General features: G+C 47.4%; 1 protein-coding gene across 3 annotated transcripts in view; it reads left to right on the plus strand.

Annotated features, from left to right (window-relative positions):
* The window catches only part of DIXDC1 (DIX domain containing 1), a 65,410-nt gene that overhangs the window by 43,939 nt on the left and 4,756 nt on the right, over window positions 1-16,715 (plus strand). For all 3 annotated transcript variants that reach the window (XM_074936512.1, XM_074936511.1, XM_074936513.1), the window contains 13 exons: window positions 2,267-2,415; window positions 6,103-6,192; window positions 6,289-6,342; window positions 7,348-7,398; window positions 8,892-8,996; window positions 9,661-9,714; window positions 10,295-10,387; window positions 10,478-10,549; window positions 11,137-11,223; window positions 11,420-11,581; window positions 13,172-13,238; window positions 15,051-15,159; window positions 15,812-15,920. In XM_074936512.1, the coding sequence (XP_074792613.1) occupies window positions 2,267-2,415; window positions 6,103-6,192; window positions 6,289-6,342; window positions 7,348-7,398; window positions 8,892-8,996; window positions 9,661-9,714; window positions 10,295-10,387; window positions 10,478-10,549; window positions 11,137-11,223; window positions 11,420-11,581; window positions 13,172-13,238; window positions 15,051-15,159; window positions 15,812-15,920 (1,202 nt within the window). The remainder of the gene's footprint in view (window positions 1-2,266; window positions 2,416-6,102; window positions 6,193-6,288; window positions 6,343-7,347; window positions 7,399-8,891; window positions 8,997-9,660; window positions 9,715-10,294; window positions 10,388-10,477; window positions 10,550-11,136; window positions 11,224-11,419; window positions 11,582-13,171; window positions 13,239-15,050; window positions 15,160-15,811; window positions 15,921-16,715) is intronic.

The following is a 16,715-nucleotide window of genomic DNA, read 5'->3' on the forward strand; positions in this document are numbered from 1 at the left end:
GCAAAGGAAAGGGTTTTGATGAAGTTTCTGACATCATTTTCCTCTCAGGAACATAGTGTAGAAACAGTGCTTTCAGATCAGCTTCCATCCCCTGGCTGAGTGACAGGGAATCGCTCTAGGAATTGCTTTGTCACCCCAGCCAATGAAGCCCCCTCTTTACTATTCTTTAGTCTACAATATTTGATTGTAAAATATTTTTGAGGTTGAAATATTTGGTGGGCTGTAATATTTCACTGGTGTTTTCAACATCAGCGTGCCCATCTACCTTTTGCACAGGGAAATATCTTTGTCACTTGGTTAGAGACTGTAGCTGCCTGCAAGGATCAGTCACACCTCTGGTTAATTGGGTGATGTGCCCCACTAGGATGTTTATCTCCAGGTTTAGCATCACACCTTGGGTACAATGTCTAAATCCCTGCAGCCTCCAGAGCTGTGGCATTAGCCAGCACAGACCATCTTGTCTTATGGAGATTACAAAAGGTTTCAGGGTTTATAAAATATTTTAATGTTCTTCTCTTTAAAAAGATTCCATTGAGCTCTTGATCTAAAATCAAGGCCAGTGATGAGCAGAAGTGATGACACTGAATATGAATGCAAAAAGTAAGAAAAGCAAGGACAGGCATTTTGGGATTAGGCTTTGATTCAGATGTTTATTAATCTGTAAAACATGGGCTAATAGCTTTCTGAAATTTGCTTTAATTCTTGCTCAGATATTTTTGAGGACATGTAGCAGGAGACTAGTGCCTAGGTACCACAGCAATGAAAGGTATAAGTAGATAGATAAGGCAGGAATAATGAACTGACTCATTACAAATGTCTCTGTAGGAAAAGGTTTCACAAAGCAAATTAGTATGGACCCAATTGTGCCAACCTTATGCAGAATAGGATCTGGCTCCCCAAGTAGCCCCATTAATTTCATGGAGTAAATTACTATTCAGCGTGAGTAAGTTTGACAGAACCAGGCCTTGAATAAATTGGTAAACAGGGTTCTGCCTGGAAAACCTTGGCTTATTCAGGAATGGGACACAGAAGCTCATAGTGAATGTGTCTTGCGTGCATTTCACTCCCCGAGCACAGCAACTGGAGCGAGACATTCATTCGGTTAAAAGCAGCAAAGAGTCCTGTGGCACCTTGTAGACTAACAGACATATTGGATCATAAGCTTTCGTGGGTGAATACCCACTTCGTCAGATGCATGCATCTGACGAAGTGGGTATTCACCCACGAAAGCTTACGCTCCGAAGTGGGTATTCACCCATGAAAGCTTATGCTCCAATATGTCTGTTAGTCTACAAGGTACCACAGGACTCTTTGGCGCTTTTGCAGATCCAGACTAACACGGCTACCCCTCTGATTCAGTTAAAAGTGGCACGCTCTCCCTGCCAGCACCTATAATGCTTCAGTATGTGGAGCAAAACCTGCCAGGGCTTCAAGAATTCTGGCTTTGCCTAACAGGGTTTTCACCCATGGCTTAGCAACCAGTTGCGGAGTCTCTTAATAGGAAGAGATACCGAAACAATGGAAAATCTTGATCACAAGTGTTTAGGGCCTGATCTAAAGCTCAGTAAAGTCAGTGTAGTCTTTGCATTGACTTTAGTGGGCTTTAGATCAGTCATTAGTGCTTATTGGAGTAGCCAGGGAGGGGGTGCCTCCTGCAACACTGAGAGATCCCCCCTTCCCATTCCCCTTCATCCTTTCCTTAAGCTCCAACAGTGAGCTATGAATACCCTCACCCCCACACACTGCATCCTCCTCTCCAACTTCCCTAGAACTCTGTAACACCAGGAGACCTTGTACATCAGTGCTAATGAAAATCAAGGATTCAGGTCACCTTTCGCTCACAGGTATGCACACACAGGGAAGGTAATGTTTCTTTTGCAGGGTGAATGAAGCATAAATCCCCAAGTTGGGGGAAGATGGTTCACCCTAGCTGTTACCTTGACATCAGCTGGAAGAGATTCCAGTTTCTGCCACTGAGAACCAAGTGCAGAGAGCTGGAGACCTCTGTATGCTGTGCCTCGCTTTCCAGAACTCCTCTGTTGTTGTTCATCTGTATTTCATGTAGCTTTTTTGAGGGGGGAAGGGATAGCTCAGTGGTTTGAGCATTGGCCTGCTAAAGCCAGGATTGTGAGTTCAATCCTTGAGGGGGCCATTTAGGGATCGGGCCAAAAATTGGGGATTGGTCCAGCTTTGAGCAGGGGTTTGGACTAGATGACCTCCTGAGGTCCCTTCCAACTCTGATAGTCTATGATTTTTTCTCTTGCAGAAGAGACAGACTCTCCATTTCTCCCAGAGTGGCAGGCCAGGAGCCCTGGGACATACCTAGAGACCTCCTGGGAGGATCAGCTGCTGCAACAACAAGACCATTTAGAAAAGGAAATGGAGGAAGCAAAGAAGATGATTTCAGGCCTGCAGGTATTCACTTTGCTTTTCAGCCAGCATTCTCTTATCTTCCCTTCATACTCTTGTTTCCCTTTGAGCTCTAGCTAAGAGAGAGACTACTCTTGTGGCCTGGGACTCAGGAAATCTGGGTTCAGTTCCAGGCTCTGCCACAGACTCCTTGGATAACCTTGGGCAAATTACTTAATCCCTCAATGTGGTCATCTGTTGTATAATAATCCTTCCCTACCTCATGGGGGGTTGTAAGGATATTATGCTGATGGGGGTAGGGAAGTACCTTGATAGACAACAGAAAGGACTCATCACAGCAGTTTAAGATGTTGCTCCTTAAGCCTGATACTAATCGTGCTGGGCTCTTGCACTCTCCACTTCCTGCCCCAGCCCTAGTGTGGATTTTCTTTTTCTTATCTTCACTGGCTTGTGCTTTGTTGCAGTCCATCTTTCCCTCTTTTCAGGGCTTTTGAATCAGGTGATAGGAAGCAAAGAATGGCCTTTCCAAGTTTCCCAGGCTGTCTCTTCTGTGGGGAAGATGTGACGAGAGGCTGGTATGAGGGGTGGAAGAGGCTGAGACAGTGCATGGAAGTGTGTTTATTGCTGGTGCAAGGATGCAGGCTTTATTCATGTCCAGTGCATGCCCTTATAGGGGCTGACTGTGCATACAGTAATGAAGAGACTTCAGTCTAATGAGCGCCATCGTTGGTTATAGTAATGGTGACTGGGACAGACTGGGAAAGCGCAGATGATACATTTTGAGCACCCAGAAAGGGATCTCCTTCAGGGGGTGCTGGCAAGTCTGGGCTTAGTAACTGATCCTCTCCCTTGTCAATGTCTTTTGGTTACAGTCCAGTATTTCATTGGATTAATTAGGTGGGTGCCCTATACCCTGATTACATGGTAACACTTGAATGTGCTGTCACCATGAAAAACATGTATGTTACTGCTCAAAGTAGCAAGATGCAACAGATTTTTCCCATGTGCTGGGACTCCCATTCCTTGCCAAGATGCTTGGCAGCCCACGGTTTTTGTTAGCAGCCAAAGCGAATAAAACAGGCTTTGTGTGATTTGTGATTGGAAGTAATGCAAAGAGACAAGGAATGTAGGAAAATCAGTAGAGATTCATAGAACTGATCAAGAGACATAAAGAATCAGATCTGTCTCCTTTTAGTAAGACTGGTTGGGCTGTAAAATTTGGCACTTTCCCTAATGACCATTTGAATCAATTTTCTCTATCGGACCTTTTTCTAGCTGCCCTGATCTAATCCTTCCCTGACCAAATGACCCTTGCCTCTGTGCCTTTGTGTGACTCTGCTCACCGAGCAGACTCCCTGCTCCATATGGCAAAGACCCTGAACTCTCCCAGGAATACCCCTTTCTGTTTGTGCTGGGAACCGCACTTATTTTGAATTGTAAATATTTATGTACAAATAAACAAAGCCCGCATTGTGTGAGCAGCACACAGGCATGCTCCCAGCTGACAATGGGCAAGGGACACAAAAGATTCCAAAAGAAAATAGATGGTTGGTGCAATCCACTTGCATAATGCACTCTCTGGGAGCAGAGGAAGGCAGCATTGGGTAGACTGGCATTGCCCCCCCAAACACACCTCGGGAGCAAGGGAAGGCAGCTGGCATTGCTGCCCCCCTCACTCCTCAGAAGCAGGAGGAGGCAGCTGACACAGCTGTCCAAGAAATTGGATTTGATTAATTGGTTTTTCCTTCTTGCTCAATATTTAAAAGCCTCTGGACCACAAGGGTTTGATTGAAATTCTGAGGCCCTGTGCAGTTTTCAGTGTTTCTGTGTGACTCCTGCCTAGATGTCCTGCTGAGCAAACTTTGGGACTGCACTCAGATAAGCATTTCCCCAGGAGGATTTGCATTAAATGAATACAAATTGCTGTCTATTTGGCATTCAGCAAGGTTTGCATCTCTCCAGTGAGAAAATCTGACTCGACCCTTCAGCCTTGGCATTTCTGGGTTCAAGATGGAACATCCCTGCAAATGAGATTTTTAATTGGCAGCAATGAGATTGGAGTAGAACTCAAATAGAAAACTATCTGAAAGGAAGAGATGCCACTGTCCTAGCATCCTCTGAGCTAACTCTCATCAGCCTCCCAGTTCTGCCTTGTATTGCTAGTCTATCTACCTCTATGTTACTCTCCAGCATAAACTAATTGGCTCCTGAAACCTAGAAGCGGGAAAGACTAGGCGTAGATCTCCAGCTGGTGTAAATCAGGGTAGTGAGCTATGCTTATTTACATCTGCTGACTATCTGGCCACATTAGGTCCCCCCAACGCACTTCTTATACCCACAAGCCACTGCAGAATTGTTCCCTCTTCTTCAGGGCGCTGTCCAGTTTAGTTTTAAAGTTCTCGTGGTCTTCCTTGTGTGCGGACACACAGGTTCACTTTGGGTGTGCTGAAAGGGTTAATCTTGTGCTGCTTCTGAATTCCTCCCTGTCTTCTCCACGGGCAGTGGCATTGCTTAAGATGCTTCAGATTTTCCTTCTGTCTCTGTGACGGAGGGTCTCCTCTTACCTTACAACTTGGGCCACAGTTCTGCAGACCTCTCTCCATCTCGCCCTGAGTGGTGCAGAATTCTAGGCTGCTCCTAAATATCCTGCTTCTGAGTCCCAGCAGTAAATATGTGGCCCAGGTCAGTCTACACTAGGACAGTGACCTGTTGCTGGCAGTGGTCCCTCAAGTCTCTGTAGTGCTTTCTGAAAGGGTATTGAAAACAGAGGTGTCGCAGTTACCCTCACATTTAAAGTGCTTTCAATACCAGCTCAGGGGGGATCTGATGCTGAATGCCATTGTCAGCCATGGTTCCATTTCCTAGTGTGGACAGAGACTACTGAGCAGGTTTTAGGAGTGGGAAATATTCCTAACAAACACATCCAGGCTTTGCTGTACTTGTTCAATCCAGAGGTGCCCTCCTTCCAATATCTTTGAAATTAGAATGTCCATTGACTGAAAGACTAGCTTGTTTTTTAAATTAAATTTTTATTGATGCCCTGCATACATTCCAAACTAGTCTGAAAAAACCCCCTCTTGCTGAAATCTCTGCTGGCTTTCAGCTGCTTTCCTTAAGTTTTCGTATATGCTGTCTGTCTGTAAAGGGTGATTTTATGCAGCTCAGATTAAAACCCAGGGCAGACATTGCTCATAAAAAGGGCTGAGTTGATACCTTAGTTTGGTGCAGAATTTCCCTTCACCTTGACGGGAGATGTGTACGCCTGTCACCAACGGACTTCTCTGCTGGGGATCCTTTCATGGGGACATTCTGATGTCTAAAAAGAAAAGGAGTACTTGTGGCACCTTAGAGACTAACAAATGTATTTGAGCATAAGCTTTCGTGAGCTACCTGAATGCATCCGATGAAGTGAGCTGTAGCTCACGAAAGCTTACGCTCAAATAAATTGGTTAGTCTCTAAGGTTGCCACAAGTCCTCCTTTTCTTTCTGCGAATACAGACTAACACGGCTGCTACTCTGAATTCTGATATCTGTTTGTTTCAAAACAAGCCCCCTTTTCTGTACAGTAAGAGGTCAGCAGAAATGATAGAGAGAATTGTTTAGAGGTTGTTTGGGTCTATATTGCTGTGAAATGCTCCTGGCTAAAGATGTGGAGATGGGGTTGGGTTTCTCCTTATGGCTTTCCAAGACATCACCTGATTGGGGATTCTTTTTGCCTTTGCTGTTGTCCAGGCATTGCTGCTCAATGGGTCATTACCTGAGGATGAGCAGGAGGGATCATTTGTCCTTTGTGAACATGGGGCCTGTCCAGAAGAGCAGCTGGTGAGCATGTTCTTTTCCCTTAAGATCTAGTTTTAGTTAACTTTGTGCACTGTTCAGCCAGAGGATGGGTAATAACTGCAGTGCATTTGCATTCAGGTCATAATCCGAAGTCGTCTGGACCAGAGCATGGACGAAAATCAGGATCTAAAGGTTAGAAGAGGACAGATAACAACAAAGAATGGTTATTGGGATTGGGATCTTGGGGGCTCCTTTTCTATGTGCACTAATATAGCTCTCTAATTTAAGCAGAGGGAGGGAATTGTTGCACACAGATGACTGGGAGTCAGCAGCTCTGCTGCTGTCATGCGATGTGAACTTGATTAAGTCACTTCCCTATGCCTCAAGTTTTCTAATTTTTAAAATGGATTAATAATTGCTTCCCAAAGGGCCGTGAGAATGAATTTGGAAAGTGCTTTGAGATTCTCACATGGGAGGTGCTTTATGAGTGTTGCTATTATTACGCACGCATGAATCATGATCATTTGTGTTGTAAGCTAGTGTAGGGTAGAATCTGGGGAACTGCCCCCTTTTCATCCAGTTTGCCTCTAAATAATGCTGACAATGCTGCTCTCCTTTAAAACAAAACACCAAACAATTATTTGAATTAAGTCCAGCCCCGAATAGACTTCTCTGCACGTTCTCGAAGCTGGAGCCTTTCTCGAGAGATGCATATCATGCTGCATTTAGAAACCTTTATCCAGGACAATTGTTAAATTTCTAGCCGTGTCTGGGTGTAAGCAAGCTTTCATGTGGAAGATAAAAGCAGCTTAGAAAAACCCTCCTGTCAAGCCTGTCTCTCTTGTGCTCTGAGCTGAAGTTGGCAGTGGCCCAGCACTAATGCTGGAAGTAAAGTGCTCTGTATTGCTCCAAAGGTGTAGATTTGGGGTATTTGCAATCTTTATCTCTGCAATTTAATATAGAGTTTAGGAGAGCTATGGTTGCTCAGAAGGTGCTTTATGGAGAAAGAGTGATTTCTATTGCTGGGTTTGTAAACTCTTTAAAATGAGTCCTGGTCTGACATGTTTTTTGGTCTGTGGGAGGAGGTGGGGTTTGTTTTATTCCAGAGAGTCTCCAGAGACCAGATGTTGGGAGGGATGGGGATATTTCTGGGATGACATGAAACTACCATTTAAACAAATTGTGTTGGATTTACAGAAGGAGTTACTGAAATACAAACAAGAAGCACGAAACCTACAAGGAATAAAGGTGAGAAGAGAGAGAATTAATTAAATAGTTAACAGTAACCACTGGGAGCCTATCAGAGGGATCGGGGTAACATGATACCTCTCAGGTTACCCCAAGGAATGGAGTATGGCCTGTTAGAGCAGGGAAGTGGCAGTCAGGGCTCATAGCTTTATAGATTCCAAGGCCAGAAGGGACCACTGGTAAGTGGAGACAAGCCCTAAATTTGTCTAACTTCAGCTTCAATCCATTGGATTGTGGTATACCTTTCTCTGCTAGATTAAAGATCGCATTATTAAATATCTGTTCCCCATATAGATTTTTATAGACTGTAATCAGCTCACCCCTTAACTTTCTCTTTGTTAAACTAAATAGATTGAGTTCCTTCAATCTATCACTATAAGGTATGTTTTCTAATCCTTAATCGTTCTTGTGGCTCTTCTCCTGGGTTCTGTTCCTGGCACTGGGAAGTGAATATGGTCAGAGCAGGGAACTGGGAGTTAGGACAGCTGGGTTCTATTCCTGACTCTTTCACTGTCTTTGTGACCTTAGCCAAATCACATTGCTTCTTTGGGCCTCAGTTTCCCAAAGGGATGGGTGGAACAAGGTATGTGTATGGTGGTTCTCATGGCCTGTTAGCCCTGTTATCCTGGGAATAAACACTTTAGTGTGGTGGATTGGTTTATTCCTAGCAGCAGAGAGGGAACCGTGGCATGTGCAGATGCCCTCCTTAGCTGGGGCAGTTGTTTGGCTGTTTGTGTTCCTGTTTGCCCAGCACCTCCCTCTGGAGTACGGGCATTTAACAATCTGCTCCTGAGCTCAAGGTATTTTTATAGCTGCCTGTCACACTGTGTTATGGAGGAAGCACACTGCTGTCCAAGGTGGAGCTGTTTGCTTCACAGTAATATGAATGGAAAAGTGAAAGGGTGAGCCCTGATTCAGGCATGGATCCTGGCTCCCCAGAGACACGTTCAGAGAGGAGTTGCCCAGCACTGATATGCCTCACTGGAAAGCTTGAATTTTTCACATCTGAGGCCTTGCTCCCTTGACTGATGTTTGCCTGTTTCTCCCCCGTGGGTGGTGCAGGCAGTAGACGGGCGACACTGGCTCTGTGCCACCAAAAAGAGCCTCCAGACACACAGCTGCTTCTCCCCATTGGGGAAGGTTGGCCACCCCATGCCTGAGCAGGAACTTCAAACAGAAGTACAGACATTCCTCGGTGATTTTGACAGCTAGCTAAAGGCAGAGAATTCAGCAGCAGACAGAATCACAGTGTAAGGCCTGAGAGCTTGTTCAGGCAGATGCCTTCACATATCCTGCTGTGGGTGCCGGGGCTCACACTTGTCCATGGGCCACAGTCTGGACACTCTGCATGTCCCTCTATTTCTCCTGGGCTTGTTGTCATTTTCACTGTGTTATCTATCAACTGTAGACCATCAGCTACTCATGGCAGGACACCTGCCTACTCCATGCACACCAGTGGCACTGTGTTAACAATAATACGTGTATTTTCCCAGGATGCATTGCAGCAGAGGTTGGCTCAGCAGGAAGCTTCAGTTCTTCAGCTAAAGCAGGAGCTGCTGAGAGCAAATATGGACAAGGAGGAATTGCACAACCAGAATGTGAGTCATTTGTGCTGCTCACTCAGACAGTGTCGCAGGTATTGGGGAGGATTGCTGGGGATTGCAGGGTCTGAGACTACAGGGCAGAGGGCCCAGCAGTCACAGTGTGGGGCTGGTGGGCACTGTGTGGGTCCGTGAGCCGTGGGATAGATGGAGCGGTGATCACAGGGCTATTCAGAGGAAAAAGTGCAGTGCAAGCCCAGTGGCCTATAGTCAGACTCATTGGAATCTCCTGCTCCTTCCTCCACTTATGGGGGTCCCTCTTCTTCTCCCCCATCCTCCAAAGGCCCTCCTCATTGGTTGAAACAGAGGAAAGCTTTGCTTTATATTTTCATTGTAACTGGGCTAAAACTGCAGTGTTCTCTTCATCTCTGTTCCACATGTTAAAGGCAAGAGATGTTTGGCAGATAGAGCATGTGTGTGTGTAGAATCAGCATTGAGGAGGCAGCAGCTGTGAAGGAGGGGTCAGCGCATTTGCCACATCCAGGGGAACAGCTTACTGCCCTGAATCTGTGCGTGTAACTTCATTGCTGCTAACCTCAGGCTGTGTTACTCTGTGCACATACGCCCCACGGCAGCCTGTATCACACAAGGGTGAGGAGAGGACTGTGTCAATGGATGCACTGGATCTCCTGAGATACAAACCTCCCTTTTGTTTCTGCAGATTGATCTGCAGAGGAAGGTTGAAGAGAGGAACAGACTTCTGGGAGAATACAAAGTAAGAGAATCTCCAAGCCCAGCCACATGGAGATTGGGAGAGCCCTGAAAACATTCTTCCTGTAGGGCTCCTGCCCTCTCTGTGCTTTGTGCTCTGTCACCCCCATGGATTGTCACTGCGAATAAATAGCAATAACAAAAGATCTCTGTGATGTCCTTTGGAATATGGCTGCTCAGGTTAAGAAGGACTGTGCTGTACTCCAGAGTGCTTTTCACAGTGGTCATTGGGTTACTTTGGCATCAGCCGTGTGCACTTGAGTGCACAATGCTCACCCACAAACCTACTGCTCATCGCATCTGTGTCGTTAAATTATCCTCAGGGCCTTACATGAATCCTGGGCCTGTTGTGCTGAGATCAGTTGTGCTGCTGGCCTCAGTGCCGAGCCTGTGGTGTGTCTGTAGCCCAGGGCAGTGGGGGCCTCATTGACCCTTCCAAACAAGGCCTTAAGGTACAGTTAGAACATGGGGTTTAAGGCAAATAGGCTGTGCCAGATTTAACCCTTCCTGGCTCCTGAGGAAGGTGAAGGTGAGCCTTCATCACCTGCTCATACACTGATGCCCCCAATCCCTCTGGGTTGCAGAAGGAGCTGGGCCAGAAGGATCGGCACTTACAGCAGCACCAGGCCAAGCTAGACGAAATGCTCCGTCAGCTCTCCGAGGCCAGCTACCAGCAGGTACAGAGCCCACCAACATGCCCTGCTCTTGAGAAGCTGGTGCCAGCCTGGTCAGCTCTGTTCATACTGACTTGTCTGTTCCCTTTCCAGGCAGATTTGGAGCGGGAGCTGGAGCTCAAGGAGGCCCTGCTGGCTCAGTGCATGAAGAGAGAGACAGAAGAGGTGAGTGGGGCATTAGTACTTGGAACACATCAGGCTCTCGGAATGCAGGTCTCTGTCTGACATTATGTAATGTGCAGCTAGAGTCCAGTGCCAAGCTCCCCTGGGTTCCCCCTGTATCCCAGAGAGGCCAGGTTCCATGGAACATCACCGTTGGAGCTTCTGGGAGAGGCTGCTCTCTGCTGCAGGTCAGCTGGGAAAGTTCAGACCTATTCAACTTCGTCCATCAACCTGACAAGGGGTGAAGTCCAGTGGTCTGAACACAGGATGGGGAAACAGGAATTCCTGGGTTCTAATTCCAGCCCTGACACTGACCCCCTCCAAGACCCTGTGGCAAGTCACTGCCCATCTCTGCCTCAGTTTCCCCATCTGCAAAATGAGAATCATCACACTTGCCTAGGTTCCAGCAGAGTGTGGATTCTTTAGTGAATTTTTGTACCTTGCAGAATGCTGCTGGCAATGGGGCTGTATTGTTGGTGCAGTTGCTTTCCCTGCCTCTCACAAATCTGAAGTTGGCACCTTGGAATCTTCTTCTGGGAAGTTCAGAAACTTGCTGTACCCTCTGTTAAAGTTTCTTCTCCTTGCAACAGGTGATGGCCTACAGCAATCACAGCACTCAGAGCAATGGCTTCCTCCAGACAGCAGGAAAAGGAGCTGCTCCCACAGCCCACAGAGTGGTAGGTACCCTGCTGCTTAGCCAGAGCCAGTTCAGGACTCCAGTCAGCATCCTTCCCTCTGCAGCTGCCAGCCTGTAAGGGAAAGTGCAGGCCCCTCAGGGTCCCTTGGGCCTGGGAGAAGTGCAGTGCCGGGAGGGAGGTTACACTGAGGCTCTGAATCCCTGCATTGGCTGACTTCTCCTGGTCTCTTGTGCAGACGAACGACCTGCAGTTGGTGCGTGATGCCCTCCGCAGCTTGCGGAACAGTTTCAGCGGCCACGACCCCCAGCACCACACCATCGACAGCCTGGAACAAGGCATCTCCAGCCTGATGGAGAGATTGCACCGCATGGAGACACAGAAGAGGCAAGAGAGAAGGGTAAACATTCCTCACTGGGCTTGGCTTCATACCTCCATCTCCTCTTACTGACCAAAGCTAGCAACCAGGGAGTGCTCCATCCCCTCACATCTCTCCCTGCAGTGTGCTGATCATGTGGTCACTCTGCTCACTGAATCCTAAAGAAGCTTAGATTGTGGCAGATGGAGGGCCCCTAAGGACCCCAGCACAGCCCTGGGGGAACCCATAGGGTGTAGCAGAGGTGCTTCATTACTGTACCTCACATCTCTGCTCTCACTGTCTCGCACTGGAGGCCTAATGCTAAGATGTGCTTCTTATATCACTGAGAAGCAGTCATCTAATCCAGTGGTTCTCAGCCAGGGGTACGCATATCCCTGGTGGGGGGTGGGGGTGGTACCCAGAGGTCATCTAGATATTTGCCTAGTTTTACAACAGGCTACAGAAAAAGCCCGAGCAAAGTCAGTACAAACTAAAATTTCCTACAGACAATGACTTGTTTATACTGCTCTATATACTATACACTGCAATGTAAGTACAATATTTATATTTGAATTGATTTATTTTTTAATTGTATAGTAAACATGAGACAGTATGCAATATTTCAGTAGTAGTGTGCTGTGACACTTTTGTATTTTTATGTCTGATTTTGTAAGCGAGGTGAGACTTGCAGGGTACACAAGACAAATCAGACTCCTCAAAGGGGTACAGTAGTCAGGAAAGGTTGAGAGCCACTGATCTAGTCAAGTAGTTGGAACGGGGGCCTATAAGTCAGGACTCTTGGGTTCTGTTCCTGTTTCTGTCACTGACTTGCTGTGTGACCTTAGGTAAGTCACTTCACCTCTTCCCTCCCACTGGGGGCTGTGAGGATTAATTGGTCAACATTTGCAGAGTATTGTGAGGCTTGTGTGGGCAAAGAGCTGTGACTAAGCCACCACGGGCTGTCACTGCTGCTGCCTGGGCTCTGTTGTGCTGCCCATTGGGCCTGACGGTGGTATTTGGAAGCAGACACTTGCTGGCCTTATAACTACATAGGGTTAGTTTGTTTCTGTCTGGGAGCAGAGCCGTGTTAGCGTTTTTAATCAGCCCAACCCATCTGTTGTTTCTTCGTTGGGGTCTATTTCATGTCTGCAAAAAGTGTGGCAGAGCGAAGAAGTTAACAATGACATTCACAGTCCAGGCAAAGCTGACTCCAGAGTCTATGCTCTGACTGTTGTTCTCTAAGGGCTGTCCATCCCTATAGCCATGCTGACCCTCAGTAGGGGTTGTAGATGGTGGCATTTGGATCTCTGGGCTGTGGGAAATCTGAACTCCTAGTATCTTGGGAGAAAATAGTCATTCATGTTGGTTACATTTAAATGCAATTTTCTGCAGCAGGGGTCTGGGTGAAAATCTGTATGTATTGGGGGTCTCTGTATGTCTGTGGTGGGGGGGGTCTTTTGTGTAGATCTGGTTGTGTTTGTCTGGGTAGGTCTGGTTGCTAGGTGTGTGTGTGGAAGAAGAAAATTCTCTTAAACTGTTTCATGACATTTTCCTTCCCTGGTCAGTTTGCTTGCACCATTGCGGGCCCTGGGAACTGACCCTTTGCCCTCACTGTCTTGGCTTTCCCCTTAGGTTCAAGGGAAATCGCCTGCAAGCCGAGCTGTGAATGAATATCGAGACTCCTGGCCTCCCAACTCCAGTGAGTGCATTTCAGCTCTATCACTCCAAAAACTGGCTTCACGGCTCAGAGATTTCCTGGACAGAGTTCACTGCACAGTGTCCCTCCTGGGAAGCAGAACAGGCTGGCCTCGCACTCCATTGCTCATTGCTGTAGCACTTCTCCTGGCCCATTTGCTTCATAGACAAGCTTCAGTGCAAGGGACTAAGGGCAGGCAGAATAGGAGCTTGATCCTGACTGGAATCCCTGGGCACTACCACAATATAAATAATAGTAATTACTCCTTGGATTCAGGGGGAAATGCCATGTTCTCTCACTCCTTAAGGATTATTGTTGGCTGCACTGGGTGCTTGCACCACCTAGTGGCCATGAGTACCATCCTTAGGCCGGGGTTAGAGTCTAAGGTGCCACAAGTACTCCTTTTCTTTTTGCGAATACAGACTAACACGGCTGCTACTCTGAAACCTGTCAATATGTACATTGTAGCACAGGATTTTCCCTCACTGCATTTGCCTGACTTGAGAGCAGCGATATTTTCCTCTCCATCGTGGGAACTGCTTTTCTGGGGTCGGTTGTAAATATAACCTGAAAAATCCATTGGTTTGTAAAGACTGAATTCTCAAAGTGGCCGTGAGGAGTCAGCCTGTTGGTGTTAGGGACAAATAGAGAGCCCCACTTTTTAACTACATTGCAGTGCTCAGCACCAGGAGGATTTTAGGGCGGTGTTAGCAAAGGAATTAAGGACATTTAGTATCTGAAGGAAGAGCCTGACGTGGGTTCTGCTGAGAAGTCACCTGGGTTGCCTTTTCTCTTTTCTCTAAAGCTGCAATTCGTGCTGTAGCCTCCATGTCATTAGCCTAATGCATGCAAAACATGCCTCACCTGCTGCCTCCCAAAGCCCCTGCAGGCACCTTTCCCTCAACTGCAGCAGTCAATTTATTCAGGCTCTAGCGGACCACAAACCCAGAACTGCTTGGGTGTAAAGTAAACTGCTTGGGTGTAAAAGTGGCTCTAGATGGCTCTAGATTAATTAAGCCACGAAGCCCTTATGAGTGATGTCCAGATCTGCAGTTCGCTTTCTTTGTGTACATGTTGTGAGAGGGTCTCGCTGTGTAAACCTTCCCCTGCCTAGGCCTTTGGCATAGACACACCTGTATTGCAGGAATGGGAAGGCTAATGGTGCAGTCAGAAAGAGAGATGCACATATTAACAAAGAGAAACCCATCACGTGCACAGACACATTCCTAGTCTATGTAATATGGGCAGAAGAGCAGGTGACTGGGTCTGTTGCACCTTTCTGAGTTAGTAGGGCTGAGCTGACACATGACCTCTTGTCCTGTAGGTGTCAATCAATTATTGCTCCCCCTTTTCTGTCAGTGAAGACAAGCAGAATGATAATCACTTATATTGTATTCCTCCTTCACCCCTGAGCTGCTAGAAGGGGTGTCACTCACAGGATGATTCTCCTAGAATGGGCTGGAATTCTCCAGTTACTACAAAGACAGCAGGCAAAGTATCTGTAGTGTAGTCAGTGTGCTATATGCACTGTGTGCATTGGGCTGTGTGTCATCATCCCCTCGGGCAGCGCTAGGGTGGCCCTTCAGGCTAACATTGTAATACTCACCTTGCAGTGTATTGTCTTCCTGTAAGGGGGCAATATCCTGTCCTTGTGTGGCGATGGACTCCATCATCTAATAGGTCTTTCCCATCTCTGGGTCTCTGCTCCTATGCTGAAATGATGCTGAGAATGCCTCTAGGGGAATGGGCGGGGGGAAAGAAAACTGTGCTCTCCCTTGGCTGCAGTGACAGTGCTTTGTGTTTCTCTCTTTGCAGAATTGCCTCATTCTCACAGCACACCCACTATGAGCAGCAGTGCCTGCACCAAAGTGCTCTACTTCACTGATCGCTCACTCACACCTTTCATGGTCAATATACCAAAGAGGTGAGATCTGGCTTTGCCACACTAATAGAGTTTGGTTCACTGAAAGCCCTGATCTAATCCGTGGTACTTCTACCCACCAAAACATGCCCTCCATCCCTTAAATCCGGCTTTTGATTTATTTCATTGCAAAGAGAAAGTGGTGACAAGAAAGCAGACTCAGGATGTGTGTGTTTGTCACTTTAGGCCTGACCCGATTTCCCAGCTGATGCATATGTAATTAGTTTATTTCAAGCCCCAGAAGATTGATCTCTGGTTTGTATGATAAATCATCTCTGGTTTTATGAGTAGGCAGCAGCCAGACAGTTTTACTCTTACTCCAGCACAACACAAACCATTTAGTACAAGACTCTCCATCTAAAATAGCAGCTATCGCGGTCAGTGCAAAAAAGAAACATGAAAGAGTTGATTTGGATTTGTTTTCAATAAATAACAGACACTATTCTATCTGTGATCAGATGTTTTGGTTTGGGATGTACCAGGTATTTTCCAGGCACTCTGGCTCACCTCAGTGTGCTGCTGTCCATTGTGCCACATGGGATCCATGCTGGTGCTAGTGTTCAGTGTGCCATATGACAAGCTTCGTCCAAGCACTTGATCTCAATCCCGTGGCAGAATCTGCCAGCGAGGATAGCTCTTGACTCCTGTTTTGCAGGTTAGGTGAGGTGACTCTGAAGGACTTCAAGGCAGCTATTGATCGGGAAGGAACCCACCGATACCATTTCAAGGCCCTGGATCCAGAATTTGGCACAGTCAAGGAGGAGGTATGTTTGGCCTCTTCAGTAGCAGCTCTCTCATAACCTAAGTTTGTGTATGGTGTCACAGCACCAGGAACAGCCTGGACATTTCTGCCACTTTCACTTTCCATGTGAGCAAAATCTCTAACTTGCTAGAGCTACAGTTTTCAGAGCTACAGTTTAAGGGACAACAGCCCCCAAGTAAGGAGCCAAAAAGGGACATCTTGAGTCCCACCTAGAGCACTGACTATAGTGTGATCACAAAGGTGCACAAGTGGTCGATGGTGATTTGCGGGGTCCCTCCTTCACTGTGCCAGCTGCTCCCAGGGACACTTCCTATGACAGCACCATTCGGGAGATGCAGATTTCATGTCATACCTCTAAAACAGGGGTAGGGAACCTTTTTTCTATCAGGGGCCATTGACCCACAGAAAAAAACAGTCGCAGGCCACAACCAGCCCTGCAGGGAGGCGCAGAGGCTCGGGGCTTCCCCTAGGCTCTGGGGTGGGACCAGAAATGAGGGGTTAAGGGTGCAAGAGGGGGCTCCAGGCTGGGGCAGGGGTTTGGGGTGCTGGAAGGGGCTCAGGGCTGGGGCAAGGGGTTAGGGTGGGGGTGCTGGGTCTGGGAGGGAATTAGGGTCTGGGAGGGGTTTCCAACCTGGGGCAGGGGGTTTGGGTGGGGGTGTGGGCTCTGGGAGGGAGTTAGGTTGTGGGGGGGGGTGGTTCAAACTGCAGCAGGGGGTTGGGGTGTGGGCTCTGGGAGGGAGTTTGGGTGCAGGAGGCGGATCAGGCCTGGGGGTTGGTGTGCCAGTGGGGGTGCGGG

This window comes from Natator depressus, chromosome 22 (assembly GCF_965152275.1).
Source record: "Natator depressus isolate rNatDep1 chromosome 22, rNatDep2.hap1, whole genome shotgun sequence".
Lineage (NCBI taxonomy): Eukaryota > Metazoa > Chordata > Testudines > Cheloniidae > Natator > Natator depressus.